Below are 22,804 nucleotides of genomic sequence, written 5' to 3'. Positions count from 1 at the left end.
ATAAATGAAGAAATTCTGGATGTTAAACTACAGATGAGATCCTATCTTATAACCATAAACTCTGAATAGTGCTAAGGAACACTTTTAACAACTTAGTGAGGAATCCATATAGGTTATGTTCTGGTGAGTCATGTCTATTAGAATATGGACTAACACGATTAAAAAAATGCAATGATATGACACAAAAGGACAAGAGTTCTATGCCTACCTCTAAATTCAAATGACAACAGCTGTTCAAAGCAGTACAATAATCTATATGAAATCCAGGAAGACGCATTAGAGAAAAACTAGCAGAAGAACTGCAAGATCAATATTTGAAAAGGAAGACCACATGTGAAAGCTTCATTTTGAAGCTGTTTAAAATTGTGTGGACACCAAAATCATTTTCAGCAATGGAAATTAACAACAGTCTTGCAGTTGTTCCAGGAACTACAAACATAAAACACACTGTGAGGCATAGAAGATCACACCAGATAAGAAATAACTAACGCTCTCCTTGAAAAGGTCACCTAGTGGAGACATAGAAAACATATACAAAAGAGCAGACCCAGTCAGCAGTGCAGAAGTTCACAGCTTCAGCAAAGTTGTATCCCTGGTTAAATCCAGAGTGGTAGGCACGAGGGAAGGTCACAACAAACTCGCCAGCACACTGATTGGTTCTGTACACCTAATGCAAGTGAAAAGAAAGGATGGTGGGGGGGAGAAAAAAAGGCACTGAAAGACTTGCAACGCAATTCGAATGTACTGAACATCACTTGCATTACCTATACAACACTGTAGTCAACATATCTAAGTAATAAGGTTTGATTCTTTCTCTTTAAAACAAATCCTCAGTTTATAGTGTTAATTCAAAAAAAGTAAGAGCTAGATATCTAATCCAGCAGTTTAAAATTCTCTTCATGAATTCCAAAAAAGGATCATTGACTATCATTATTTAATCCACCACAACCCGTAAAAGCTTCTAGAAGCAGTTTGTGGTTTGCTTTGCCAGACTGTTTGTCCAAGAAGCAATTTATCCTAACACAAAAAGCAATTCACAGTGACTGCTGCGTAAAGGTCTGCTGTCAGTAATGCTTGGTCAAAACAGTTTGCAAAGCTGAAACTTCTATAAAACATCAGTGTTTGACTGTCAAAATATATTAAAACTAATCTACGGGCAAATACAGTAGAAGGGTTTTATCCATTAAAATGAACTGTAGCACCACATTCATTTATTCTACAAGACATTTTAAGTAAGAAGTTTGGCACACCCTCTTTCTGATACAAGATAATTGAATTTCATGGTGAAGCTCAAAAAGGATTCAAAAAATAGGCTTTAACGCCACCTTGTAACTAATGTACTAGAGATGTAGAGGTCCACCATATAAATTCTCCAGTTACACAAATCTGGCACAAAATGAAACTGAGTGGATAAAACGCTCATGTACTACTCACTGGTACACCATGTTCCATCAGCACATTGGGGTTCATGATAGTGACCAACTGATGAAGGAGATCAGGCTGGGATTCAAATAGCTCAGGAGCCAGCTCCTTCATCACATCTTCCAGTTGCTCTGCTGCATGAGAGGGCACACCATACCACGTCTTTGGCTCTCCCCTAACAAAAAAAAGACCATAAAAACAAGTGCATTACTTGAGGGAAAAAAAAGATGGCACCCAACTGCAAAGTACATGAACAGTGATGTTTAAAGTATAAGCCAGATATTTTTTGTGTGTAGACACAAAAACATCTTTAACAGAAATAGACTGTGGTACTCATCCACTCAATCAACCTTGGAGAAATCTTATGTCTAAAACAAAAGGCATGTTATACCACATAAGCAGAAGTGAAAATGGTCAAATGCCAAAGTGATAATCAATCCTTCTAATACACATAACCAGATACTGAAAACCAGTAGTTCACTGGATTCCAAAGACAGAAGATACCTAACCACATGTATTATGTGAACACAGAAAAAAAGTGACAAACAGGACAATAACAGAGAACAACTTCAGAACATATTATTTTAGTCCTTCCAGTCTTAACCAAAGTGAGCTATAATGTAGTGATCTAGAACATATAGTACAGAGGGTTGCATTTTATTTAAGTACAAGTAATAGTCTGCCAAAATATATGAATCAATTTACTTGCTACGTTTCAATATTAATTACCTCAACATTACTAAACAGCCCAAAAGTTAGATAAGGAATAATGCAATGTTCTCTATGATTCCTACAGGCTTTAGTGACACCTACTGGTAAGACAGAACTAGCAAGCCCCAGGAAATACTGCTGTTTCTGTCTGAGCTGCTGGAATTCACCAGCAGACACAAGACCATCACATATTGACCCAGTCAACAGAATGATGAGGGCCATAAGTGAACTCTAAACAAATGAAATACTCCCTCACTGCCTGTGGAACAGATCTATCAGCAAACAGTTCTCCAAACATGTGCAGTCACAATCCAGAGGCTATCAAACTCAGCAGACAACTAACCTATTCTGAAGGAATGCTTCCCACAGTCTCCTCTCATGAAGACTGACTGCAGCACAAGGAATGAATCTGTCACGATGATTCTTCTCAAATAAAAAACAAACACCAGAACAGTACTAGAAATGTCCTGGAAGTCAGAATTACTTTGAAATTTCAATTCTCTTAAGCAGGAGTACTCTGTGTAAACATAACCCTGCTCATGAACTTTCAGTTTTGATGCCTGCCTAAGCCACTAGACAGCAGTCTTCATTTCCAGCAGGGGCTTACCAACTTTAAAACACAAAGCACATTCCACACCAATGAACTGTAGTTCAATTTAAAACAAACACAAAAAAGTTGTTAGAAAAGATGTGAGCCTCTAAAGAGTAATTTTACAGTGATACCAGATTGCTTGAAGCACAAGAACATTCACAATCAGTTAATGAAAAACCCCAACATCGTTAAAGCACTATTTGTGTTCTCTTTTAACCAAGTTCAGCTAAGAAAATGGGCTACTTACCACATACAGCTTTTTGGTTAAAACTCATCAGCATGAATAGATATTTTCAAGTGTAATATTGTAATTATAATAATATAATTATAATAATATAATTATTATATATTAATGTATATATATGTATAATTATTATATTATTATAACAATAATATTGTATATTGTAATATTACAAATTTACTAATAGTTAACAAGGCAGATTAACATAGATGTGCTAAGGAGAGCTCTTACCAATGCAGGTAGTTGATGGAATAGCTCCAGTGGTCTTCGATATGCCAGCAAAATGAGGAGAAGCACATCCCCACATACAGCCAAGGTACCTTCATGCCAGAGATATCTGCATTAATGTGAGCGAGGACTGATTGTTCTAGAATTGGCATGTTATTCAAATTCCAGCCAGAGAGTGCATAATCCTGCAAAAGAAAATAAAAAAAGGTTAGAATTCTGAGCAAATTAGAAGACCATAAGGACACCAAGTCTAGACAAGGTAAGTGTTAAGAAATCAGCTTATCCATTCCTACCACAGACAGTGCAGAGTATTCTGTAACACTGAAGCATGTAAAGTAGGGAATATTCAAACTCTTTAGCCAACATTTAACACAACTAACATTTAAGGCCAGTCCTAGTATTTCAACATACACAGACCATATTCTTTGGATCAGTGCCCACAGACTTTGATTCTACCCCATGCCTAACTTTCATGCTTTTCTAATTGATAAGAAAAAAATACCAGTAACATTAGCAAAAGAATAAAAGATGGAAGTCTTCCATAAAGCTGGATACAATGACTGCAAACATCAAAAGCTGAAATAATAATGAGACTTCTTGTGTGAGATTTGTTTTGCTGCACTGTAGCTTAACTTGATCTCCATAAATTATCTTAGAAATCCCTCAGTCGAATAAATTCCTATGCTTACTTCACAGAAATCCGCACCACCAGTTAAGAAATTCATCCTTTCCCTCAAAATGCAGCCAGTTTGTGTTAACAAAAAGAAAAAATCAGATTGCCACTACTTTGTTTCATCTGCACTGACACAAAGACAACAGTGAGAGAGATGACCTGGCTAGAAAGATGTTGTGGTTGTTTTGATTTTTTAATTATTACTTTTATACAAAGAGATCAACGAGCAGTTCTCACTCAGCAAGCAGACACACAATCCCTGCTCCACCAAGACAAAAAGTGCAGACATGGATGGAAGACAATAGTGAGCAAAATAACATTTTCCAGGGATTAGTATGAACCAGCTTGAGCCTGCGTAGCCATAAAATCATATCCTTACTCACCCCTTTTGTCAGAATTTAAACGCATAAGCAGATAAAAAATGGATATTCTACAATAAGGTCTAAGGGAAAGCAGGCGATACACTCACCAGATGTTCTTTATCTAATTTTCCTGTAACAGATGTGGTATCAAAGATTTTTCACTCTTACAGTATGCGCAGTCAGAGGGACGAGTTAAACCTCATTAGACTGTTTTATCTATTACAAATCTCCTAAGGAGGTAAGTATTATGTTTCAGTAGTTAACTCCTCAAAACAAGAAAGGAAAATCTTATCAGATGTTTCCTTATACTTGGGTATACTGTAATAATTTACTTATCTTTGCCTATTTAGTGATACAAAACAGGTGTAACTTCAAACATTACAAACAGCTTAGCAATCAGAAACAAAGATCTGGAAAAAGAGCATACATTATCAGATTAATGCCCTGCTCAAAAGGAATGTTAAGTGTGAGTCTTAATGCCTTCATGAAAAAAAAATACAATGATTTCTGACTTAAATCCTTACTGTGAAATCTCATGCAAAGAATGGAGTCAGCTTGCGTATTCTATTACTCACCTCCTCCTCAGGCATCAGCTTCCGTCGGCCATCTTTCACTGGAAAGCCACTTCCAAAGTCCTTGGATGATATATCAGCTCCATATTCTACAATAACATCTTCTTCTATGCTGCTCACCAATCTCCAGAATTCTTTCTCTACCAGCTCAGTGGGAACCATCTGAAAAAGCAAGGGTATAAGATCCAACCTGAACACTATCACTGAAACTACATACTGTTACTAATCTCCGGTATATCCTCAAATTCCAAAAACACACTCTCTCAACTCCATCTCTTCACTGTCACACAGTTTGGTTTGTTTTCCTTAGTAGTGGTTGCAATGTAATAGAAACAGAATGCCACACCATGAAGGATGGAATGAAAAAAAAAAAGATCAAGAGTACAGCTTAAGGACACACAAATGTCCTTGCCACACACAAATGGTTCTAGACTTGGTTCAAATAATCAAAAAGGGAAAAAAAAACTGAAATGGAGTATAGCCCTTACAAGCAATAAAGCTTTCTTCTGATCAACAGAGGAGAGTGAAATGAAGTTGAAGCAAGACCAGATGCCAGAAAGTTATACCATTTGTTTACATGTTTGAAGTTTATTGATGTTTGAAGTTTATTGTGCCTCTTCATAGAAACCTAAAATGCCTCAGCAAAAAATCAGGGATCAGATGAAACCTCTTTCTTTTTCCCCTACAAGGAACGACAGCAAAAGGTGAACTCACATGGACTGGCATGTTGAAATAATCAGACTTGAAGTTATCAGCCATTTCACCAAAGCTCTGGAGAGTATATTCCCTGACAGCTTGTTCAAATCCAAAGGCCTCCCGGGGTTTGTTGCATTCCTAAAAGATAGAACATAAAGAATTATTGTTCCCTACAGCAGATTATGACACACAGTTATACTTCTGGCAAAATTGAAGAAGAGGAAATAAAACAGTTGACCATCTGAGTCCTTACCAAACACAATAAGCTACCAGTTTTGAGTGCTTTTCTCAGCTGAGGAAGTCCTACCATAATGGAAACAGAACAGAATTAATTGTATGGAAGTTAATCTAATGCAGCAAACCCCAATACTACGCACCTCTGCTTCCTGTACAAACTAAGTTTCACCATCTACTCCCATCAGCAGCAGAGTGAGACAAAGAAAACCTTAGCCTTAAAGGCATTTCTTAAACACACTGGATTCAAATACCTGCAGAATAAATGCACAGAAACAAACACTAACAGCATTTCAGTCTTATCACCTTGACACGTCATCAAATGATTCTGCACAAGTGCATAGGAGAAAAGAGGAAAGGAAATTAAAACAATGCAGCACTTATACCAAAGTAGCTGACTAGTGATAGCTAACAGCACACAGTCTCTCTGACAAAACCTTCAAGTCTTCCATTGTTCTACCTACAATCATTCCAAGAACTGAAGAAGACCAGCTCACATTCCTGCTACTGTTCCCACTTGTTTCTATGTCTTTTTCAGTCCCTGCTGACAAAGGGGCTGGACCCAATTTTTAACATCTACAAGACCTATTTGAGCACAAATATGCCAAAAAACAGACAGCTGTTTAGTGTCATAATGAAGAAGGTCTGAAGATGAGTGCAAGAGATCAGTAATTCCTTTCTCTTCAAGGGAAAATATCTTTAGACTATGACCAACATTTATCAAAGCTGCTCTTAAATGCAGCTGGCAAGAGAAAATGTTTAACATTTATAAATACTGTCAAGACAATGCTGACCTCAATGCAAATAAAGAGTCTTTATACTGTCCTTCCTAACTTCTGTTTTGGCACTCTGGTGTTAACATTACAGCAACCAATAGTGCACACTTATCCTCTGAAGTAAAAAACTGAGACAACAAGTACTACTAATCATTTCAAACATCTCTATTGTGTGCATGTGTGTGTGTACATATACACATATATGTACGTGTATATATACACGCACACACACATTCTTCTCTTTTCCCCCCTCTTACTTCCAGTGCATTCATGGTGTAACATAATGGAAAGTTCAACAATAACAAAAGAACAACAAAATCCCTGGCCACAGCAAGGGATGATCCAACCAGACATAACAGCAACAGGCACAGAAATAAGGGAAAGAAGCTGCTTACCTTCAGAAGGCCTGTAAGGTCCTCAGGTAGGCAGAGATCTCCAGAGAGATACCCACTCCTCCACTGCCAACCCAAATGAGGTCTGGGAAGGGGTGCATCCTGGCTCCACTATTCAAGTCACTCAGGTGCACTGCATGCACCTGAGCTCCCCTGGGATAGCCCTGCCTTCCCACCAGGTGCTCAATCACTGGTTCTAGCCATGACTTAGCATTTCCACTATACACAGTACTTTTCCAGTACTTCCAACTGGAAAACAATTGATTTGGCCATCTAACTTTGCTTATTTTTTCCCCTCATTATGTGGCTGAACAACTATTCTTGCTATCATAAAGAAAACAACAGAAGGCCACAGCTGGGAAGGTTGTGGTAGATGTTGGGGGGGAAATGAGTATAGAAATGCACATATTACTGACCCCCTCTGAAAAATAAGTCTAAAAAGCTTCTATTTAAAGAGTTAAAGCCAATTACAAAGTTATAGATTAAGAAATGGCAAGCTTTTTCAGTCTGAATTCTAAATCTCAAAATTTCCTGAGCTTGCAATTTTTTCTTGAGACAAATATCAAGCCAGTCAAATTATGCTTTCTAGCTTTATGCTGTTGATCAGTTCTCTCACTGAACACAATCACTCCCATTTTTTGAGCAATTAAATTCAAACTGGTTTCCATTTCTAAGTCTTTCCAGCTCCATTCTCAGTCTAAAACAAAACTAACAGAGCTACTCTTCAAATTAGTTCTCTCACTATCTGCAAAAAGTTATTTTGAACAATGTCATAACAACTTGTCAATAAAGAGAGCTCCCTGTTGTGCCCAAATTATGTGGTTTGATTACTTTGTTGGTTAGAAAGTGTCTCACTGTTATGTTTGAACACTTATTGCCACCTTAATTTTCACTTATTTTCCTGTTACCCACTCAGATTGAATTTCAGTTCAAGTTAAAGGCCACATAAATTTCTGAGTTTTAACTTTTACATGGCTATGTCTTAAACAAAGGTTATGCCCAAGCTCCAGGGGAAATATTTTTCCTACAGCTCATCAGCTGACAACAGCTGGAGATTCACAGCCCATATCTTGACAAAATCTCACACAATACTACATCTCCTAGTCAGATGGAACAGCAGTAAGAGCTGAACTACAGCTCTTCGGCTCTTTTCTGGAGCACAACTACACATACAAAAATTGAGTATTTCTTCAACTGTACCTCTGCAACACACTTTGGACACCTCCAGTCACCTTTAGGTACATCAGGTAAAGGAGGAATCAAGCAGAAAGTGTGATAGCTGTCATCACATCCATCACACAGCAGCAGTTTGTCTTCATTATTTCCTCTGCCACAGAATAAGCAAACATACAAATCAACCTGTGGAGAAAAAAAACAATATATGTTGTTATAAGTTGTAACAAGTTTCCCATCCGGAACCTGCCTTCCTTTAAATAACAAAGAAAGGATGTAATCCTAAAACTCAATGTAAACATGAACGGAATCTCCTCTGATTGTTGAGAAGCAATGCTAACAATCAATTGTGCTTCAATTGGGGCAGGGAAGTAACTGGAAATTACTGCTGGAAACAACTATTCCTTTCAGTTGGGTAATAATTATCCAGACTCCAACTCAAAGGAGCATCTCATTCATGTTATTCCAAAAGCAATAGAGAAGAATAAACTTCTTAGGATTTCATGCTCTCTCCATGAGCCTCAATATCTGAAAGCAACCCAAAGTCTCTATGGGTAGTATGCAACCAAAGAATACCTTCAAGAAATGTTTCAGAAACACATGTGTTATCACTTGCAACAGTACAGTGATTATGCTTATAATGGACAAGAAAGAATGACAAGAAAAATCCAAGCCTACATATTTCAATTGAATTCCAAGCGGAAGAGGAAATAATTGTACATAAAGGTACCAAATCCTTACTCGTATTCTCCAAAATAAAGGACACAAATTCCAGGTGGTAGGAAAAAAGTATTAAACTTGCAGAGATCTGGGATCACCTCTCACAAGGAACAACATTGACAATAGTATACTTCTCAATGGGAAGATTGCTCAGTAACTATCTTGAGAAACAATGTTGTTAAACGTTGCAGTTATATTACCAAATATATTATTACCAAACCCAGTTATTTCTTCTTTCTTCTTTTTAAGGCAAGACATAACAAGTAGGGCAGATCTAGAACTATTCACCAAACTAGTTACTTTTTTTTCAAGTATATGAGAAATGAGAAAGGTTGCTTTAAGAAACACCTCCAGGCTCTCTTCCAAAAAATAAAAAGTATTAAAATAGCAACTACAGTGCAAGGCTATTCTGAGATATTCATTAGTTATCTACTAGTTATCTACTGCTGATAATACCTTTTTCTCTCCATATGAATATACTTTTTTTTTTTTGGTCAGACCAAGAGATGATTTATTCCATAGGAAGACTGCACCACAAAACATACTCACTAAATGTAGATCTGTGATTACATCGTAACCACAAATAAACCTCCTACCCACATAATTAAAACATGGTAGAACCATGACTATACGTATTTGGGGGGAGGTGATAAAAAGCAGCTGCATCAAAAGAAGTGTGGCCAGCAGGGCAAGGGAGGTGTGATTGATCTTCTACTCTGCATTGGTGAGACCTCACTTGGAGTACTGCATCCAGATGTGAAGTTGTCAGTACAGGAGAGATGTGGGCCTGTTGGAGTGCTTACAGAGGAGGGCCACAAAAATGATCCCATTGTGAAACACCTCACTTACAAGGACAGGCTGAGAGCTGGGACTGTTCATTCTGGAGAAAAGAAGTCTCTGGGGAGACCTGATAGTGGCCTTTCAGTATACAAAGGGGGGATGTAAGAAGGAGGAGGACAGACTCTTCAGCAGGGTCTGTGGTGACAGAATTAGGGGAACTGGTTTTAAACTAAAAGAGGAAAGTTTAGCTTGGATGTAAGGAAGAATGATTTTAAAATGAGACACTGGCATGTATGCCCAAAAATGTGGTAGGTGTCCTGCCCCTGGAGACACCCAAGGTCAGGCTGGACAGGGCTTTGAGCAACCTGATCTACCTGTGGATGACCCTGTTCACTGCAGGACCAGACAATCTTTAAGGGTTCCTTCCAACTCAATTTTATGATACAAAGAATAGTTTAAACTCCAAACACTGAGGATGAAGATGAAAGCTGATACTTCTATAATCAAAATGCTGAAGTACTGGAGCATCTCACATACATTTAAAGGAAGGGATGTAGTAGTATTGCACCACAAAGAGGAGCTCAAATAGAAAGCAAGTCATTGAAGGCATGCAAGAAGTGCATGGCAAAGCAAGTCTTCAAATCTATAATCATCAATTACCTTCACACTGTAAAACCCTGCCTGCCTGAATTAAAAACTATGGATTATTTTATAAAATACTATTCATTCTTCTTTGTTTTTGGGGGGGAAAAAACCACACCTCAGTAAATCAATGACCTTCTTATCGGAAACCATAGCAAGATAAACAAACTTACGAAGTTGACAGAAAGAGTTCCCTTGCGCTGCCTCATCTGCATTCCAAATGCTTCCGATCTGTTTCCCTTGCGTCTTCGTGTCACCTCATCTTTAAGGAAAATAAAGTTAATAACACATGAAGATAAGATGCAACTTGCAAAAACAACAGAGGCCCAGTTTGGTAAGCTGTCTTTTAACACCTGAAACTACCTGACCACCCAGCAAAAGATAAAATGTCTTGCTGTACCCAATCATTCTAAAACTAACAGGAATTAGGGAAGTATATGTTGCATATCCTCACAGGTCATCCCAATTGCCTCATAGAACAGAATGAATTAACTCACTTGCTAGTAGGATCAGCTTCAGAATTGTCAAAAAAAGAAGTCCTGCTTTTCCTTCCAGCCGCAAGATTTTTGCAACAACTGCTTAATTGTTATGGTTACAATATAGTACATAAAAAAATCGAAACTATGCCAAATTATATGAAGCATGCTGAAAATCTCTCAGGAATTAAAATCTAAAATGTTTACTTTCTATTTCCAGTTACAACACTTTACCTGCTTCTTAATGTTGGCTCTAGAGATGTGCAGAAAGATTTAACAGCCTTGATACTTTACAAAGCAATGAACCCACAATTTCATTACCCTCTTTATCCTTTGCTCCCAGCGACAGACCCATCATCTTGGGTCCAGCTCCAAAGATCTGCAGCTTCTTTAGTTCAGTATTTCTACTCATTTCTCCTGCCTCCACCTAAGAATAAAAAGAAAACCAGATCAGCACAAACTAACAATACTTCTCCAACTCTCATCATCATTTATTTGCATTTCACTCTCCCATAATAACCAACATCAGCTCATCAAAAGAAACGAGGGAAAAAACATGATTTTCATTTCCTAGAGCCAACAAACAAAAGCAAATGGAATAAAAGACAATTAAGTGCTTAGTACCACATACTAACTACAGAAAGTCATCTATAGAGCAAACGAGATCCACGAGTAACGTTTAGGAGAAGAAGAAGAATGTTGCCATTACAATTTTCCAGAGTCATGATACCACGAGGTACTTGTAAGTTAACAAATACACTTCCTTAAGTAGAGACGTAAATCAGCACTAATGAATTCAAAACTATTCCCCAGATTTCTTTATGCTGACATGTTATGAGTGTAACTCTGAATTACAGCTACTCTTTGTGCCCCTGCAACCTCAAAAATCAGGGAACAGCCCTGCAGTGTTCAGTTGTTTGCCAAAGCATTTTATTTCAGCAAACGTCTTCCCATTTCCCATTACTGACCAATCTCATTTCCCCTCATCACAGCTGCTAACCTAACAGCAAAAAACACATCAAGTCTGGTGTGTCACAGTCTCATTGCAACCACCTTTTGTATTTTATATTTCCTCCTTACACACTGAAAACCCTTTCTAACACTGGTATACAAAGTCACTATATTCCCACCATTCAGCCTTTTTCACTGATTGTAAGAGATCTCAGCAAGTACATCAATTTAGAAGGCAGGTATCTAATTCTGAAGTGGTTACCTTCAGATGATTATTGAGGGTATTCCACCTGTTATCCACAGAATTATGCCCCGATAGATAAAGTATGATATTAATTCCCTCAGGAAAATGTACAGTCACACTTTCTATTCAATGAGGAAAAAATCCACCACCACAAAATAAATAAATAAAAATAAAAGAAATCCTTAGAAATATTTAAAAACAGGATATTCAAAGGCACTTCTAACCAAGCTAAAAGCTGATTATTTCCATTTATTCATCCTAAATCAGTTCTTTTTCTTCTTGCCAGAAAAACACTGTAAAAGACCTATTACCTCCTAGTTATTACTACTCATGAATTTCTTAGTGATATTTAGAGTTCCTGCTCTCACTGAGTTGCATACAGTATGCTAAACTGTATCTTTGCAAAGCCATTCATGTTGATGTTTCTAATTTCTAACGTTTATGAATTCTATGATGTTATCATTTTCAATTTAGACATGACCAATTGTACAAGTTCGGCCTAAAATTGTATCCCAACTGGTGATTTTTTTTTTCTCCTCCTAAGCTTTTCACTTCAGGCTAACGATACACAAGGATCACCATCATATTTTTACTGAACAAGAAAGCTCACAACCTGGAGACTTCAGAGTCATTCCATTTCCATTTGAAACTCATTAAAAGTTTTTCCATTTTCTCAACTAACAAGTTGACAGAATCAACCCACATTACACTTTCACGGGGTAATTTTCCATTACCTCAGTAATATTCATTAATGATCTCCACAGTTTCCCTCCTGCTATTGTGATTTAAAACAATTTTCTCAATAACACTTGAAAAATAGTTTGACTACCATATTTACTAAATTAAATAACATGCAACAACCTCCCTTTGATTTTAGAGCTTTGATTAAAAATGCATTCCCTAAATATGTTTTCGTAACTCCACTGCTTATATTTATTTGGATTCAACTGAAACAAAATGGATATAACAAATTCACACTCAGGCAAAAAAAACAAACCAACCAGGTTATATACTGAAATAGAAATGCATTTTTAAAAAAATCAGCTTTCTGTATAAAACTTACAAATACTGCAAGGCTGTCTGATTGTTTTAGATGTGAAAGAAAATCACTCAGAAACCTCAATGAGATTCTCTGGGGTATGCACCAAAACAGCACATAAACACTGAATTCAAAAACACTGAAAACGTTCCTTGCCATTCTTTCCACAGCTAATAGTACAAAACGCCACATTCTTACTTTTGTTTTGTTGCTTATATAACAGAAGAAAGCAAAACCAAACCTGATTAAACTGAAATTCTATTCTTCTTCCTGAAAGACGTAGGAATACCTTTGTTTTTTTATCTCTTCAACAGAAAGTACAACTCAAGGGCTTTCCTTGTGTAAGGGAAAATCACTGATAAGCAGCTCACATCCCTGCAGGCTCTCATGGCCAGGCTGGATGGAACCCTGGGCAGCTAAGCTGTTCAGTGGCAGCCCTGTCAACAGCAGGGGGTTGGGCTGGGTAGGCTTTAAGGTCCCTTCCAACTTAAGCCAGTCTAGGATTTTATGATATAATATGATGAGAACAGTTACAATCAAGTGTTCGAATATTTGTGCACATTGGGCATATCAGCATCTCCCAGATTTCTATCATTTCACAGAACTATTGCTGTTTATGGAATTCTATTTTGTTAATTGCTGTTCTAAACCATCCATGTCTGTAACAGAATATTGAAAGCAGACATTGCCCACAATTGTTTTCACTGTTAGGATGTAACCTCATTAGATAAATTCCCTTGTCAGTTAAAATACATCCTAAAAGACAATAAGTGAAGACATTCACTTTTTTTCTAACACAGAATTTAACCGAACTTTAAAGATTATCTCTTTTTGTAATCTAAATTCATTCTGTTTGTTGTTGTTCTTGCCCACAAGTATTTCAGTTACCCTTCTCCATTGTTTTTTATTTGATAGCTTTCTTCAGAAGAAAGGAATAGAAAATAAATCTTGATGGCTGTTTTTTAAGGAGAATTTTTCATAACCAAACTATTCTCCTTCTTGGAAAAAAAAAAGTCCTTCTTTCACACAGGAGAATTCTCATTCCCTATTTTCCTTCAATTTTTTCTTGTTTTAAACTTTAAAAATTAAAACATTCGCTTTTCTAAAATCTGTCAGCCTCTTCTGAGGATCCTGGTTTACTTCAGTAACCTCCAGTTACCACCTCCATCATTTCTCATGTATCTCCCATTCTTAGGTAAGTCGCAAGCAGAGATAAGATGCAGATCATTTTGGAAGAATACTTTTAACTCTGGAAAACAATCTGCTGAGATGCAGTGTTCAGCGTAATCAGCAGTGCTCACTAACCAGGCAACGGACAACTCAGCAAACAACACAATCACTGAGATACAGCAGCTAGAGCAGAATGACATTTATTTAGCAGGTTGGGTTTATTTTTCTTTTTACATTATTTGCTTATTACCTGCATTCTCCAGAACACCTAATTTTCTGGTACAATTCCAGATGTGTACTTCAAACAATAAGCAGAGTCTTATCTATAATAACAAGGTATTGAAATCTAGGACGATCTCTTAGCATTCTCCGGATCTTATACTTCTGCAGTCTGGGGATCATGAGGACAAATTTCTATTTCTAAACACAGTTCCAGATTTATACATAGCTTCCAACACAGCCTAGAAATACTCCTCTGGCTACGTGAGTAGGCTGAGTTCTTCCTTTATTGAAGAATTAAGTTTGGCTATTTTAATAATTAAATTACTTAAAAGATAATGTGTGTATAGGTCTTCTAGAAGGCATTTACATACATATGCATTGACTTTTGACAGACCATTCAAGTGAAATCACCTCTCTCTTTTAAAAAATGCAGCACCTTTAGATGAAATTAAGCAGCCATGTTGTGTCAGAAGTACCATAGAAGTGGCTCTTCCAATGAGATAAAAGAGTTACTCTAAAGAAAGAAGTACCAGAAAAAAAAAAGTCCTACAGGATCTTAATAACACAGTGACACTTCTACACCATGCAGGAGGAAAGAGGTCACACTGGCACTATCCCTTGAGATTAGTTCAAAGCAGAATTCCACACAATGAATGACTGCCGCAGGAATTGCAGCATCCTTAGGGTATTTTTTGGACGCCTCACTAATAAATAAATTGGAAAGCATAGGACTGCTTGTGTGATTGATGCACTGCTATGTGGCTGCAATAAATAATGCCAAGTCAGCTTCTGTTAGTAAAGAGAATAGATTAAAAGGGACAATTTAGTCGGAATCAGTCATGACATAAGAGACAAAGATGAGATTAAGTGTCCTTTATAAACCCAGTTATCAAGCAAAATGTATTGGGGAAAAAGAATACAACAGAATTTTAACCACATCTGACAAAGCTTCACGATGTTTAAAGCAAATATAGAATGATATGAAACAGTAAGAATTTGTTCTAAAGGTAAATCCACCTTTCACTCAAGCTCCATCAAATGGCCAACAGGGAGCTGGTAGAACTGAACCATTTAGTTTTCACAATCTCTACCAAAGTACAGCGGCTAAATATAAACAAACAACAAACAGGTTTTAGAAGTTAAAAACTTCTAAACTGCACATCTACCTCAAGCATAGTCTCAGCAAGACATCTTTCTCTAGATTTTATTTAAGTAAAGATTTCTTTCTCATGGTGCTTTTGAGCAGGCTTCCACAAACAAAGGCTGCCACACTCCCAGTATTGCTTTGCTGGTAGAAGGGATAAGGGTTCTCTGCAATAACCAAGAAATAAGGGTACCTGGGACTTGACACGTCTGGTTCTCTTCAGCACAACATTCATTCTCGAACCTTGCTTTGGTGAAGTCTGGGCATCTGAGCTGAGGTCCTCAGCCTCCACTTTTTCCTTAAGGTTCAAGTTAGGCTTCTGGATGCCCTAGAAGGTCAGAGCACAGAACACCAGTCGATCAATCAGGTAGTGCTGATCATTCTATGGTCTGTAAACCAGCCTCTTTAACTAAGAAATAAGCCAATGACTGAAGTCACACAGCACTGCACATAGCCATTTGGACAAGAGGTTGATTAATCCAGGCATCCTGGGCATGGAAGTTGTTTAGTCTTACTTAAAGGGAACCTACAAGAAAGATAAGCAAATTTTATCAGGGAATTTAGTGAGAAGACAAGGGGTAATGGTTTCAAAATAAGAAAAAAAGGCTAGATTTAAATTAAATACAAGGGAAAATTTCTTCACTACAAGGGTGGTGAAATACTGGAACATGATACCCCAACTTGCCCCATCTCTGCAAGTGCTGGACAGAGCTTTGGGCAACCTGACCTAGTGGAAGGTGTCCTTGCCTCATGGTGTTTTCCTTGATAGGGACAGTCTCGGTCTTATAAAGAAATTGCTGAGCAAAAAATTATGGCACAAGGTCACATTACAACTTCTGCTACTATCCTGCCACAGGAAGTATCAGGGTGGGTATACATTTGTCTACACAGTTGCATCTTCTAAAAGCACAGAATCTAAGTTCTACTTTCGCATGTAGCAACAAGGAGCCACAGGCAGTTTGGACCCTATCCTCATATCCTGAAGGAGAAGCGTCTCACCATTAGGCTGACCCCAGATTGGAAAAGCTCATAAGGGTATAAGATTCGTTCATAATGAGACTTCAGTAATGATCCTGTGCCTTTTCCCGGGAGGTAGCCAAGCCGACTTGCCACTTTAGACCATTTCTTCTCTTTAGTGACTACCTCAAAACCTCCTTTGCCAGCAACAATCTGAAACACAAAGACACAAAAAAAAAAAGTTAAGGGCTTTAAACTGCTGCTCTCACCACCTCACATAAACCATAAATCAACTTCAGCAATCAAATGCTAAAAGGTTCTATTAAAGAATGGCAGAAACCTGACTTTGCTTTTTGTTTCTGAAGAACTAGTACTATAATTAAATATCTAACCTCGCTCCTTATTATATTATATTATTACAACTTCCCTAGTAAACACAAGCTGAGTACTGTCCCAGACATGAGGAACTCAACAGTTAAGATTTTCTGACAAGCTGGAAAGAATACAAACCAACGATCAGAACAAACGGAAAAGTTAACTCTCACCAGACTTGCACTCTGATGCAAAACACAAGTCTGGCCAGCAGCAAAGCCAGTTCTAACAGACCCCACATAGAAGGGAGTGTTGGACTCAGAGTTACAAAAACTCTCAGAGAACCCCAAACAGCAGAGAGACTATTCAAAGAGAGGAAACTGAATTAAAATTCCATTTAACTCATTCACTTTTTACACCTAAATACAATAGTTTTGAACATAGCAATTCACATACAGGAACTGACACTGTAACATACAACAAAATAGAAAGAAAATGACTACCTGCCTGATCTAAAACACTGGACACATTTCCACTGCCTCCACTCCCTTCATATGGTTTCATTACAAAGTTGTTTAAAACCCAAACGGATTGTAATTTAATTCACATCATTATACGACTAATACCATTTCTACTACAGTATGGTTTTGCATTTCATGTCTTTACATGCAATGATCAAATTACACGTTAAACATTTCATAGGCGGTTGAAAACCTTGAAGCAAAAAAACAGCTGTTACTGGAGTGGAACTTACAGTCTATTCCTCAGGGTGCAGCAAGCTCAGAAGTCTAATTGTGACAGTGACAAATATATCAGTTAATTCTGTTTCTTCTCATAATTAGACAGAGCTGCACTCATAACACAATGATATTCTTGTTATTTTTCCCATATTTACAGCAAGAACAAATTCTGTTTGAACAAAGATATTCCTACACTTCAATCTATTTTTTACGTGACCGTGAAGATGTGATTGCTGAAGTTATCTTTATATGAACTGCAGCTGGAGAAGTGAATAAGTTAACAAAATCAGCCCATATTTCCATGTGTGGAGCATACTAAAACATTCTAGCTCACAACAGTGTCCCACACATTCCCAGAACCAGTATGATGGTTTAGCGTAGCCCAGCAAAGAACAGTACACACAAGAATAAAACACAAATACTGGAAGATGTTATCAGCTTTTGTTTGCACACTAGCAGGAATTTCAGACAGTTGAAAGAACTATGACTTCTAAATAGATTGCATCTTTAAGAAAAGGTAAGTAAAAATGTTAAGATTTAAGAGAGTGAAGCCTTGATAAGGGAATGGAAACAAATGCTTTCACACAAAAACATTAGTACTACCATACCTCAACTTTGTCACCTTGCCAAACAAATCTACGTATTTATATTAATAGCCCTTCTTTAGGTTTATAACTATGTACATTTTGCCAGTGGCAAACCCCAGCAGTTATCTGCATGAAAATTTGAACAAACAACGCATCACAGATTATTATAGCAGCGTAAAATTTTAGCTAGCCCTAAGCACAGCCTGTACTGGAAACAGATTAAAATAATTACTCCAGAATTTGACAGTATAAGTCCCAAAGACGCATGTTTATGTCACATGGAAAACCTCTGAAGGGAGAAAGGAGGGAGCAGTTACTGCAATTTATTACATCATTAGTAGGTGAAGAGCTGAAATGCATGCAAGTATGCCACTACCTCCTCAAAGAACATCCCAACTCCTGCAGCTCTGCCATGCATAGAAGAGGACAACTTGAATTCAAAGGGCTAACATCAGGACGTTCAAGCAACTGATATGTGCTGGGTACAACTCAACTAAAGCCAGCTGAAGTAACTGTGACAGACACGTCTAACACAACCTTGCAATTTGTAAGGTTTTTTTCCGCTCTGATTTTTTTTCCCCCCCATTTTCATTTAATTTCCATATTAATGAGACTGATGCCGTAAAACAAGCCCTCCCTGTTGCTCAGCTTCTCAAGCTTGAATGAAAAATGAGGTCTCTGCCTGACCGAGCACACCATATTTGCTTACTCACCTTGCTCAGACCGTACAGATCCAGTATTTTTCTCTCCACCACAGGAATTTTTAAATTGGATCCTTGAAGTTCCCAAAATTTCGCTAACTGGTCCAAGAAATCCAGCTTCACTCTTGTCATTGCCTGCAAGCAATAAGAGAAGATGAATGCATACACCCCCAAAAGATTATGACAATATGCTGCACACCTGAGGAAAAATGTGACAAGCTTTATAGTGTTTATATTTTCAAAGCACAACTCAGCATGTAAGGTATTCTTCAAGTTAAAACATTTATATATATATATATATAATATATATATATATATATATATATATATATATGGGAATATGTAGAAATGATGTTTATAAGCATAAAATTGCATACACTTTTGCTCTCCGCATTTCAAATCCCATAAGCCAAAACTTTTACCTAAAATTTTCACATTTTCAGAGCAAAATTTTCACTTTAAGTCAGAATTCCAAGGAGAAACACAAGAGCAATTAATAAAATCTGTAGGGCTGAATGGCAGGGATGGGTGGTTATAAACAGCTTCTCTATATTCCTTAACCATGCAAAAGGAGCTCTTCCCTTGAGTATTTTTTGGAGTACTCAAATCACTTTCCATAGGGGGATCCATTTATAAGTCATACGATGTATGACATTTTGGTATATGAACAGTGCAAGGCTTTGAGAAATGCTATAGGGAAAAGCCAGGACAGAATATCACTCACACTGTTTTCAAGAAAGCTCCCATACATTTTTTGAAACATAAAATTAACCAACCATAACTAGTCTTATAAAATACAAAGAAGCTTCACTAAAATGCTTAAGAGGCATTATTGTGATAGCTGACTATAAGGTAACCAGAGGCTCCAGAACAGCAGTAAATATTTTAAGAAAACTAAATAAATCATGGCCTGCAGAGCTCTGAAGGCCAGACACTGGCTACTCTCACTATGCAACATGGCATTTGGCATTCATTTGAGACGTTTCCAGTTGAACGTGAAAGACTCTTGTGGTTATTATGGGTAATAAAATAAAACCAGACTTTTCTCAAAGCCACGGAGAGTTATTTTCTATGAAGTCTGCCACTGCCAAGTATAAACACTAATGCGGTCTTCAGGTTTCTAAAGTCTCCCCACACAGAAACCTGACAAGATGTAAATCTCAAGCAGGGAGACCTACAGCTTGCAGTGTAAACACAGAACTGTATCAACAGTGGAAAGGCTCACCTCCAGTTCATTCAGGCGCTGAATTCGTGGAGTGAAACGAAAACTCTGCACTTCACAAGCAAATGGAGGCTGCCAATCCTAAGGAGAGACAGAAAGACGTTTTAGTGTTTCAAGAAACTTAACTAAAAAAAAGGCACAGAAAACCTTCATAACTTGGTCATTCAGACTCCTCCTAGTAAACGAGTTTCAGCAGGATTTGTAATATTTTCCAGTTTTGTGCTATTATCGTGCTTCTAAAAAGTTCTCACAACATTTTAGTCAGACGAAAGAAGCCTTCACAAAGTTAGAAGTGAGCAAGAAAATAAGGCTTGATGAAATTCAGCATAGCCCATCTCAAACCAGGCTCTCAATTGAGACAGAGATTGTGCTGCTTGTTGGCATTTATTCAAAGAGGGAAAGTTCTGTATTTCCTGCACACTGCAAAACTGTCACTATCAACAGCGATAAACACCAAATAACATATAATACTATGCATGTAACTCTTCCATGTTTGCCTACATTAATATTTCAATAGTCCAACACTTCAATGGAAGCACAGTCCTAAATAATGACTTTTTGAACGGTCAGCACTTGGTTCAATCACTCACACCACCCAGATTCATCTCGTCTCTCTAAACCACGTTATGGCATCAAAACAAATATAAATCAGCTTTTTAGTACCTCTTAAGAAATGTTAAAAATTACAGTAGGTAGTTTAGCAGGCAGTAAACACAACAAAGTAGGGACACAACATTACAGATGGACAAAAAATGGCTGCAGCATCCAAAGGCCTCAAGCACAACTGCAAAATATTTACAGATTCTAATAATGGAAAAGAATTGCAAATCAGCAAGTTTAGCACCAGGTGTCCGACTTAGCTCTATCTTGTATGTCGCAAACCAACCTGATGCACACATCCAGCAAAGCCCTGCAACAACAGTGGTCAAACACTCAGAGAGAAACACTGCAGCCTTCAGTGGCTAGGAAAGTTCTAGGTGCTCTCAATGAATCGGATCTGGATCAGTTCCCCGTGGCCTCTCCCAAAACCTTAAGCCATTCTGCTTATTTTAGAAAAGCCAGCCCCTTGGAGGTCAAGATTTAACCATGACATTAAACCACCTAAAAAGATTCCAGTAACCCTGTGGATCGGGAAAGGAAGGATCATAGAATCTAATTGGCAGTCTCCATAGCCAGGCTACCCTTAGCTCCTTTTTTTTCCACATTCTTTTTCTCTCTCCTTCGTTATTTTCCACTCTCCTATTTTATAGGTTAATTTGTACTTAATTATGAAGAAGGCTCTGAGCTCCTGCGTTGCTTGATGTTCTTGTCTGAACGGTCACAGAACAAGGCATCATAAAACACTCCTTTCTGCACCAGGCCATTGGAGATATTATTCAGCTCCTGCTTTCTAACCTGCTAACACCAACACTAAACTCCTGCGCACAACCAGGGTGGCCGCACTTCCACCAACAGCCTGAAGGCTGTTTACAAACAATGGCCCCCTTGCAAGGCCCGTCCTTCCTCCTCCCTCCCCACCCCCCAGCTCTTACAGTGTAAATGCCTACTTTCAGCTACAACGCACTGCAGCTTTCCGACACGCTGTTTGCTGGTTTTTAAAGCAAGAAGAGTGTCAAGCCCAGGCCCTGGCCGTGCCTACGGGCTTCTCACCCGCTTCAAAACCACTTCTAAGTACAAGGATCGCATATATGCTTTATAACCCATCTCTGGATTATAGAGTTTGTTTCCGCAAGTCAGGGTCTCTGCGCCCTCGACGTAACCTGAGGAAGGGGACAAACGGAACCCCGCAACCGGGGCACGGGAACTCAACAGCCTCAGGGGGATCCCAACCGCAGCGAGTACCGCAAACTGGGCCGGAAACACTCGAGGAGCGGAGGAAGGGGCTCCCGACCCCGGGGGCCGCCCATGGACAGAGCCCGGCCCTCTCCAGCCGCCCGCCGCGCCCCACAGCCGCCGGCTTCCCCCGGTCCCGGCTGCATCCCGCCCTACCCCCGCGCCAGGCGGGCGGTACCTTGGGGGGCCGGATCTTGCAGATGCCGGTTTTCTCGGCCAAGCCACGGATGCGGCCGATGAAACCGAGCGGGTCGCTGAACTCCTCCCAGCTGGGCTCGAAGACGGGACACTCGGGCGGGGGAACGAACTCGGCCGCGTAGCGCGACCCGCCGCCCCCCGCCATGGCTGAGGAGGGGGGGGAAGGCGCTGCCGGCTGCGGGAGGGGGGCGGGGAGCGGCACCGAGGCACGGCCACACAGGGGCGGCCCTCAGGGGCGGCCGGCGGGGCAGGGCCGGCGGCCGAGGCGCATCCTCCGGCGGCCGGAGCAAGGCAGAGGCAGGGCAGGGCCGGACAGGGCAGGGCAGGGTAAGCCGGGGCGGGGCGGCGGGGGCAGCGGGGGCGGCTCCTGCCGGGTGTCGTCGTCGTCGCCCCGTCCCCCGGGGTCGGCTCCCCCCGCGCCGAGCCCCTCTGGCTCGCGTTCCAGCTCGTCCGGAAGTTACGCGGCCGCTTTCAACCCTCCTCCGGAAGAGGGAGCAGCTGTCGTCTTCCGAGCCGAAAAATAGTCCCTCCACCAGGGCACAGGGAAAGGCCGCCTGCCGCCCCCACCCAATGGAGAAGACGTTGCTCCGGTGAAACCGAAAAGAAAAGCACTCGGGGCGGCACTTGGAGCTGAATCGTGCGGCGTGGCGGCCGGAGCGGCCGGGGGGAGGGGAATTGGGGTCGGGGGGGGAAGGGGCCGCCTCCACTTCCTGCGCGGAGGAATGTGCGACGCTATTGAGAGCCGTTCACTTCCCGTGCTGAGGGGCCGGCTCGCCCATTGTGTGAGCAGGACG

The 22,804-nt window shown here is 39.5% G+C and overlaps 1 protein-coding gene across 2 annotated transcripts in view; it reads right to left on the bottom strand.

The window, feature by feature from the left end:
* KDM5A (lysine demethylase 5A) overlaps positions 1 to 22,645 on the bottom strand; it is a 47,078-nt gene extending 24,433 nt beyond the window's left edge. The window contains exons 1-13 of one of the 2 annotated variants that reach the window (XM_015865707.2): positions 21,991 to 22,645; positions 19,983 to 20,060; positions 18,770 to 18,892; positions 16,460 to 16,630; positions 15,654 to 15,788; positions 11,012 to 11,117; positions 10,388 to 10,476; positions 8,100 to 8,258; positions 5,516 to 5,635; positions 4,805 to 4,963; positions 3,198 to 3,379; positions 1,435 to 1,597; positions 548 to 667 (exon numbers count right to left, since the gene is read on the bottom strand). In XM_015865707.2, coding sequence (XP_015721193.1) covers positions 548 to 667; positions 1,435 to 1,597; positions 3,198 to 3,379; positions 4,805 to 4,963; positions 5,516 to 5,635; positions 8,100 to 8,258; positions 10,388 to 10,476; positions 11,012 to 11,117; positions 15,654 to 15,788; positions 16,460 to 16,630; positions 18,770 to 18,892; positions 19,983 to 20,060; positions 21,991 to 22,155 — 1,770 coding nt within the window. In that variant the 5' untranslated portion in view covers positions 22,156 to 22,645. The remainder of the gene's footprint in view (positions 1 to 547; positions 668 to 1,434; positions 1,598 to 3,197; positions 3,380 to 4,804; positions 4,964 to 5,515; positions 5,636 to 8,099; positions 8,259 to 10,387; positions 10,477 to 11,011; positions 11,118 to 15,653; positions 15,789 to 16,459; positions 16,631 to 18,769; positions 18,893 to 19,982; positions 20,061 to 21,990) is intronic. The other variant, XM_015865704.2, reaches the window with a different exon arrangement.
* Between the last annotated feature and the right edge of the window lie 159 nt (positions 22,646 to 22,804).

This window comes from Coturnix japonica, chromosome 1 (genome assembly GCF_001577835.2).
Source record: "Coturnix japonica isolate 7356 chromosome 1, Coturnix japonica 2.1, whole genome shotgun sequence".
NCBI classification, from domain to species: Eukaryota; Metazoa; Chordata; class Aves; order Galliformes; family Phasianidae; genus Coturnix; species Coturnix japonica.
Note: the sequence above shows the minus strand (reverse complement) of the source record. Positions and strands in the feature narration are given on the sequence as shown.